This window comes from Centroberyx gerrardi, chromosome 15 (assembly GCF_048128805.1).
Source record: "Centroberyx gerrardi isolate f3 chromosome 15, fCenGer3.hap1.cur.20231027, whole genome shotgun sequence".
NCBI classification, from domain to species: Eukaryota; Metazoa; Chordata; class Actinopteri; order Beryciformes; family Berycidae; genus Centroberyx; species Centroberyx gerrardi.
In genome coordinates, this window is record NC_136011.1 from 20,323,635 (window position 1) to 20,332,738 (window position 9,104).

The following is a 9,104-nucleotide window of genomic DNA, read 5'->3' on the forward strand; positions in this document are numbered from 1 at the left end:
CTGTTTGGAAATCCTGAATTTGACTGTAAGGTCATTTGGAGAGAGGCGCTCTCTGGAATACTGAAGGGCAGGAATTGGCTCAGGTTGGAAAGAGCGATACAATCTTAGGACATTTTTTTGCAGCAAAGTGAGCAGAGCATGTTCAATCAGTAAACAAGCTTCTGGGTACGGGCAATGCACATTTTAGAACAGAAGATAGAAGGGTTTGAATGACTAGAAAGAGGTGACAAAAGTGGTTAAAGTCTGATTTCTCCATACAGTACAATACAGTAATGCAGATATACGGAGAACAATGTTGATTCATAGGCATATCTAACAGAGGAACTAAGTCATGTTGAGGTTCACATGCTTATAAACTGGAGTCGAGTCCTTCAACTTGCTGCTGCTTGACCTCCCAGGTGAAGGCGAGAGGCAGGTCACTCATCTTCTCTTTGAACATCTGATCAAAACGCTCATTCTGGGCCACTGTAAAGAGATTCTTCCAGTCACCTGCGACACCTGCGCAGAATACACACACACACACACACACACACACACACACACACACACACACACATTTTCACAGCCTTTATTAAAGCGAGAAAAAGTAGGAGACAACCCGGATGTAGCCAGAATAATGTGCCAGTTTGGATCTGTGCTGCTAATTTGTGATGTTCTCATTAATTATTGGAACAGTTACTGAAGAGTAATATTTCTTTTCCACCACTAGAAGCTTCTACCAATTCTTTTTTCGCCAAACATAATATATAAAATAAAAAGATAAAATAAAAAGAAGTGAACAGAATATGGAAACTGACCTTTGCGCATGGTTTCTTTCTTGTAGCGTTGGGTCTCAACTAAGTCTTTGTAGTTTGCTTTGGGGTTCGTCTTCATGTTTTTGAAGATGGACGTCTCCACAACCTGATCGATGGCTTCATCTGTCAAATCTTTTCCCAGAAAAGCACAAAGCTTCACAACTTCGATCCTGTCAAAGACAAATGTACATATAATTATTTTGATGAGCTCATTTAAACATGAAACACATATAAGAACCTCTACCAAAACACCCAATAGAGGCGAATTTGTAATCATTGTAATTTTATGCATCAGTAACTAAAATTCTAACAATTTATCTTTTTTTTTTCACATCCCTGGATATTTAATTCATTAATGCCTGTTTGTTTAATGGCTCAGGCTCAGTTTGATTGTTTGAGGTTCAAATACCTGAGGTTCCACTGTAAGACTCTTTGAACACGCGCACGCACACACACACACACACACACACACACACAGAGAGAGAGAGAGAAACACCTATGTTTTCATTTTCTGCATCGTTTCACTTTTTGCTTTTTTACATTTTAGTTTTTGTTTTGTTTTTTACCTCACCTGCACAAATTTTCCCTTTCTGTATTTTATCATTGTGTTTCATCACTTTACTTCTGGTTTTCTGCAAATAAAAACACAAAATTAAACTAAGCTAAATTTCAGTTAAAGTAATACATTGTACCTTTTAGTTTGTATTATCATTCACTGAGGTTGATATTGCCATTACTATAAGCAAAATATCATACAAGTGTCAGTGTAACATTGCATGCATCATGATGATATAATAGAAATTTCTCTTTTGTGATGTATTTTATACAGCAGCTAGTTTCAACAACAAAGATGTCAAAGACGCTCTCCAACCATGCTGATTTATTCCCATAATGCACAGCTGGCTGTGCTGCACTGGTTATTATGCCAACTCTTGTGGCAACCAGGGAGCTAGTTAGCGAACTTCTGTGCTTTCTCCTGATTTTCACATTGCTTTGAAGAAAACTTCAGCCAGTACACATGCATTGGTAACTGTTGTATAATAACCATCATGTGTATTCTTAATTGTGATTATGGGTAACACTGCTGGATCGCTGTTGTGTGGAACACACTAAAAAATGTCCAGTCAGTATTACTGCTACATTACCCAACTAAGTTAAATAATTTTAATGGCAAAAGCAAAGGGCATATAAACACTGCTCCAAAAAATCACTACGATTAAGAACCTTCAGCATATCCTCATATTTCAAGAAAAGGACGTCCATCTGGTCTCTCGCTGTGTAATATTCTCTCACATGATCAAACCACGGTCCCATGTAAACTGTTGAAGACACACAGAAAGTCACACAAAAGTCACACAAAAATGACAAATCCTCTCCTAAATCCTACATTTGTAACACTCTCAAAGCTCTCTAAAACCTTGCTGGTTGATTGTGATCTCTATTAATAAAAATCAAAGAGCATATATCAACCAAATTATAGCAGAATTTTTCATTAATGATTTCAACAAATAGTTGATTCATTTTACATTATTGTGTGTTTTCTCTTTCACTAGCAGTTTGCACACAAACCCACATTTCCTTTCTTAGGGGTTCTACTACTTGGATTGATGTTTTAAATGAAATTGGCAGCATGGAGCATCCAGTGCTAAAACATTACATGGGAAATGGGCAGCCATACAGAAATGTACTTAGATATTGATTATTTGTAAATGCCCAAAGTAGGCATTAGTTTCTTAGGTCATTGTGGTGTTTGTTAATATGCCCTAAGCAGAGTTTAAATGTAATTGACTCACATCAAACCTTTTTATAATAAAAACAATTTTGTGAAGCGTCAAATTTGGCCCAGAAGCTCTACTTTCGGTTCAGTACAAACCACAGAAATGGTGTAGGATGGATGCTGCCACAACTGTTCAACAAACAGAGAAACGCAGGAAAATAATGGAAGTTGGTGAATTATCCCTTTGAGATAAAGCCCAAAAAATATGCCAGACTGGTGAGTGAGACTCTCTGGTATTTTACCTACCATCGCCATCCAGGAACTGCTGAAAGAAATCCTCAAAGCTCTTTGGTGCTTCCAGCATTTTCCAACTGTGAGCGAAGTGATAGGAGGACACCAGGACATCCTTGGGGTTCCTCATCACATACACAACCTAAATAGTAAAAATTATTTACACTAATACAGTGTTGGCTCAAAATAATATTTGAAAACTTGTCTAGTAGGTCTAAAATAACTTGTGTGCTTCAAGTTTAGCCAGGTCATGTAGCAGGGTTACAGTTCATTTCAGCCTTGATTTGTCAGCTAAAGACAGTTTTTCCCCTTCAGTGAAAAGTGTAAGCTACCTTGATTCTCTTGGCTCTCACTCCATGGGGCAACATGTCGGGGGGGAGGTGAGAGCCAAAGAGACGGGGGTCAGGTCTTTCTCGGAAAGGGTCGTCCGCAGTTCTCTCCTCCAGCCAAGGAACTCGCACTCTGTTGGTGGCGTCCTCCACCTGATCAGGGTGGGCAGCGTCCATGATCTGCACCAGGATCTGCTGCATCCATGCTGTGCCTACCAGCATAGAATAGAATAGAATAGAATAGAATAGAATAGAATAGAATAGAGGACAATTCAAGAAAACAGAACATAAGTAAACCGAACTGAATAGGAGGAGATTTGTTCCTAGATTGCACAAGCAAAAGTCATCAATCTATTTTTCGATATGGCAAATAGTATGCATGAAAATTGTCATTCCTAGGTAACACTGCTGTTTGGACACAACGTTGAAATATTGTGATTGCTAGACAAGATCTATTCATTTAGGCTAATGTAGGGGAAAATATGTTTGCTTCTCCTTTGAAAACACTGAACATGACTTTCATTTTCTAAGATATTTAAAAGCGTGAGATGAGCTTCAGTTTAATTGGCATTTTTCCAGTGAAGCAGTTTTGGCAAAAGAGAAGGAAAATAAAGTGTCTGAGTAACTGAGTCTGATTCAGATATTTTAATAGATAGTTATGTGTCCTCTATGACTGCATTGATTTATAATCTTTTACCTCAGTTTAGTTGTTGAATTTGTGAATGTGAAATACTGTATGTCAGTGCTGAAAAAGAGCATGAAAAGCTCAGTTAACCTGCCCTGCATAAATGAAAGTTAAAAAATAAGTTATTTTCTGGATTGCTTTAGACTAACGTAGCAAAGTCCTGACCTGACTTGGGATAAGTGATGAGGAAGACATCAGTAGGGCGAATCTCTACATGCTGGAGAGCATCAAGGTCCTTGGGCCTCATCGTATCCTGGACAAGGAAGTTCCTCTTTTTGTACCTGAACAGGTAAGGGCTCAGCAAGTCCAGAGAATCCATAGAGGCGAGTCGCGTCCTTGGAGAGAGGCAATGGTGTATAGACAGAATAAGACCTGGGCAATAAAAAAAAGAATAAAACTGTTTAACAAGCAAAGTTCAGAAGCAAAGTTTTCTTTTTTATTCTGAAATGTTTGTATCTCATTTCATTTGATCTATTTTTTAACCTTTAACTAAGTAGTCCCACTGCATTTAAGAATCTTGTTCTCAAAAAGGCAAAATCCTCTAGTATTCTACACTGAGTAGAATCTTAAAGGTCCCATATTCTACACTTTCCAGTGTTTTATTTCATGTCTTGAGGTCCATTAAAAGCTGTTTGTGTGGTGTCATCTACCAAAGACACTCTCAATCCATTTTTACACGTTCATTTTCCAGCATCTCTCTGAGCCTTACCAAGAACAGGCTGTTTCTGTTGCTGTGTCTTTAAGGCTCATTAATATTAACGACCCCTCTGTTCTGATTGGCTAACCGTTTCAAGAGTGAAACGTGAGAGACACCACAGCTGCAGGTAGGGAAAACTCTCCGGTAATAAACAATGACAACCGCTCAACCGCTTTGAAAAAAACACTTTGTTAGTCTATTATTTCTTACAAAAATGATAATGAGCGAACCTTTGTGACGCCACAAAGTTACGGAAGTCCAAACGGCTCGTTTAGAGGCTCGCTTTTCTAATATGGATTGTGTGGATTTAGTTGGCAACCGTGTGTTTTGATACTTTCACGATGTTTAGATAGCATCCAACTCCTTTATAATCAAAGAGGCAAGGGAAATCCCGTTTTCAGAGGGAATCATACACAGGTATGTATGGCTGTAGCCGACGCCAAAACAAGAAACACATCACTTTACTTGTAAGAACTTCACAGAAGTCTCTACCCAATGCCCCCCCTGTTCAACAACCCCTGGGCAGGGGTAAGTTGAAGATAAGTATGGAGCAAGTTGAGCTCTATGGGAGAAAAATGTGCCATGCCTCCATATCTTAGTACAGAACAAAATTTATATGCTATATTATGAAATATAAAAATATTTATTTAAGGAGGTGCATGTTCTCCCTGTGTTCGTGTGGTTTTTCCTCCAGGTCCTCCACGGTTTCTTCCCACAGCCCAAAAGCATGCAAGGGAGGTGGATTGGGGACACTGTATTGCCTGTAGGTATGTGTGTGTGTGAGTGATTAACAACCTGTACATAACAGGGTGTTTTCCAGAGAGAGAGGGACATTCTTTTCTGTTTATGTTTCCTAGCCACAAATTTTCTCTTGGTTTACGAAAAATAAGATTTGAAGGCTGAATATGAGACTACATGACTTGTTAAGATGGATGTTTTTTGCAGTGGTCTGAACTGTTGCTCGGCACATACACACAAACAGTAGTCAGAGTTTACCTCACTGCAAATCGTAGTGGCAAGGTGCTTCTCTCCCTGGACAACTCAGTCTCATTCCAGAGCTGGAGGTGAACCCAATTCTATCTAGTCAGTACTGCTCAACCTCTCGCTCATCCCCATTCCCCGTTCCGAGAGTGTTCCACGTTCACTTTTCGTTACCAAGGTCCTCCTGCCTGTCGCCCGGCAGGCGTTGACGCACCTTTCACTTTGCTGGTAGTGAGCCCACAAGGCAGCTCCCAGAGGGAAGCAATATCTTAAATAAGATCTTCTCTTTCTCTCATTTACCTCTCCTGGACAATAGATGAGTTTTATTTAAAAATGTATTGAGATTGTGTGAGATTTTAACCATTTTCTCACACTTTCTGCACCTGAGAAACAAGCCTTGGATTGTCTCACTCCGGTATTCATAGTATTCTGTTACATCACCACACGGCCATCTTGGTAGGAAAATAACAGGTGATTGTAATAAATTAACAGGTGATTACAATCAAATGACAAACACAGCCATGTGTGTATTGTAAAGTGCCATATAGGAAATGCATGTGACATCATGCAATACTATGAATATCAGCTTTTCACTTAGCTCTTTCATCTTTTTATTTTCTCACATCTTAATATGTACTCATTCTATTCTAAGGCTCAAATGGGTCATTAAGAAAAAACTTAGAAATGTATCAGCAATCTGAGTGTAGCCATCTACAAATGAGACATCATGCTTTTCTTATTTGTCTCGAACACTTCTTACAGTTAATGTAGATGTACTATATTCTCATGCGTATCTCTTTATTGCTCCAAACGGGGGTTTAGAAGAAAGAATTCAGATATCAATGATTCTAAATTATTCCAACATTGTGATATGCAATATTTTTCCAGAGATAAAGAAAAGATGACGATTGATGAAGTTGAGTTAAGACAAATAAGAGTATCCTTAGAGAGTTGTCTGATTATTGTTGACAAATGATGAGAGTTCAGAGAAGTTCAGAGATTCAAGGATGTAGCCAACTATGTTCAAGAGCCTCAGAAAATACGGTTATTTCTTTGTAAAAAGAAAAGTGTTGCTATTTCAGAGCCATTAATAAGAAGTATCAAACTTCAGACTGTCTCTGGCTCCAGGTTTGGGCCCCAGGGTGCCTCTTGTGGGCGAAGCTATCTTAGATCTTTTTGAGGTTTCTACAGAGGGACACAAGTTTACCTCGGGTGTCCCTACCAGGAGCACAAGGTTCCTGACAACATCGCTCCCAGGGTCAAACCCCTCCACCATGATAAGGTTGTGTAGTTAGTATAAAATATTCTTCTACTTACGCCTCAGCACTCGGAGGATGTAACAGCTGCCTTCTTTATCTCTGGCACCGATAAGACTGAGTCACACTGTACATGTTCACTGTATAGGTTACCTCAGAGCAACCAAACTGGTTGCTCTGGTATTTCCGGTATAGTGTTTGTCAACCAAACTGGTTGCTCTGGTATGGCCGGTATAGTGTTTGTCAACCAAACTGGTTGCTCTGAGGTAACCTCCCCTCCAATTTAGGATTGACGGGTATGCTGTGACGGGTATGCCTGTGCCACCCACAGAGGCAGCTGGCACACCCAAAAATCAGGTGCAGAATGAATTTTTAGTTATAGCCTTACAAAAACGTTTTCTTCTAAACTTCCAACATGAACAGTTTACTTCGTGTTTTGATCACTTAGAGAAAATTAGATGTGGCACACCCAGTTTTTCTGATGCACACCCACAGTCTTTTTTCTGGCTACGCTACTGCTCTGCCCCCACTGCATCTTTCGTAAAATACCACTGATGCCTCTTGTCTAAATGATACCCAGACGGTATGGCCGGTATAGTGTTTGTCAAATGTTTCAAGCGTACAAAGGAGCAAGATGTTACTGTTGATTCATGTTTGATCATGTTCAAGAATTTGTTTCATGTTTAAACCTTGAGCAACACACTTGGTTTATGTTTGTAATAATTTAAGATGATAAATTGATAGGTTGATAGGTTGATGATAGGTTTTGTCTTTTAATGACACTGAGAGATTTATACTCACTTTTATCTGACATCTTACACTTGTCTGCCCTGTTGACACATTGTAGAATTCTGCTACACACACACACACATCTGCACACCTTAACCTATATAACCCAGTTGTCCTGCACACGCCTCCATCACCAGGTACGTTTCCATGGAGACCCTGGGTTGGGCTGGGAACAGAAGGGGGTGCAGTTGTTGGGTTGGGGGTTCTGCTTACCACAATAACAACAGTTAAGTGTGTGGAGGGCTACGTTTGCCTCTGACACGGCCAAGTGAAAGGCAGTGTGTTTTGCGATTTCCACGGTCCATCCTCCAACGGGGGGTGGAGGGGGCAGGGGTGGGGGGTAAGGGGGGGTAAGGGGCTTCAAAGCCCGGGGAGGGGAGTGTCCGCGGCCCCTGGCCCCCCACTGCAGCCTTGTTCACATGAGAATCAATCTGGTGCCAGTGTTTGATGTGAACCGCGGATAAAAGAAACGAAACAAAGAATGACAAGGGGGAGATATGGAAAGATGGGGCACAGACAGACAGAGAGAGAGAGTGGGACAGGCCGACAGAGAGAGAAATGGAGGTATGGAGAGGTGTGAGAGGGAACAGAGTCGGAGAGGGGAAGGGTATCGGACAATACAGGAAAAACACAAGACAGACACAAACAGGCGGAGACACATGTTACATTGAGAAAGAGACTAAAAGGCAGACAAACCGTGTCTCAGTCAGTCAGACTGACTGACAGAAACATGTAGGTAGGTGGACATCGAGCAAGACGGACTGAAAGACAGACAGTCATTCAGTCAGACAGACACAATCCATCAGTCAGTCAGACAGACAGAAGGGCAAAAGGAGGTTCAAAGCCAGCGTGGTGGACACCAGTGTAGCGTCTCCTCTCACAGTCTCCCCACGACGCCAGGAACTCGTATTAGCATCACAATGCAAACTGCATTATCATCATCGCCATCACCATTATCATGAAAAATGAAAATCATATTGAGTTTAGACCAAAGCCTTCAGCCGGCTGGCTTTTGATAAAGGATTCACCCCTCAGGAATGTTGAGGTTACGTCCCTCCGTGTCTCTGCGGTTATCCTTTATCACACCTCACCATACGTTTTTCCATGGATATCGTTCTGCAAAGCCATTTTCATAACAAAGCCAATGCTACACTACCAGTCAAAAGTTTGGACACACATTTTTCTTTATTTTTACTGTTTTCCACATTTTAGAATAGTAAAGACATCAAAACGATGAAATAACACAAATGGAATTATGCAGTGACCAAAAAAGTGTTAAATAAATCAAAACTATCGTCTATTTTAGATTCTTTAAAGTAGCCGCCCTTTGCCCTGATGGAAAGGCTTTGGAAAGAAATTCATACATATGCATCAACTTCACTATTTATATTTGTCTAAGAAACAAATTTCAAGCACTTAAGCATAAGCCTTTAGATCAAAATGGCTTTAAGATGATGAAAAACAATCATAAAATACATAACATACATAAAATGAAAAGCAGACACTGTAAAACTTACAGGAAAACCTAAACACAGTAATAAAACAGAAAAGACCTGTATGAACCG

At 40.2% G+C, this 9,104-nt stretch overlaps 1 protein-coding gene across 1 annotated transcript; it reads right to left on the minus strand.

Moving 5' to 3' along the window:
- Positions 1–349: 349 nt before the first annotated feature.
- Positions 350–6,770, minus strand: LOC139917462 (amine sulfotransferase-like). Its single transcript, XM_078288622.1, has 8 exons — positions 6,702–6,770; positions 5,795–5,799; positions 3,982–4,151; positions 3,135–3,343; positions 2,818–2,944; positions 2,006–2,113; positions 798–956; positions 350–498 (listed from the first exon to the last, which is right to left on the minus strand). Exons 1-8 carry the CDS (start codon positions 6,768–6,770, stop codon positions 350–352), a joined length of 996 nt encoding a protein of 331 aa, XP_078144748.1.
- Between the last annotated feature and the right edge of the window lie 2,334 nt (positions 6,771–9,104).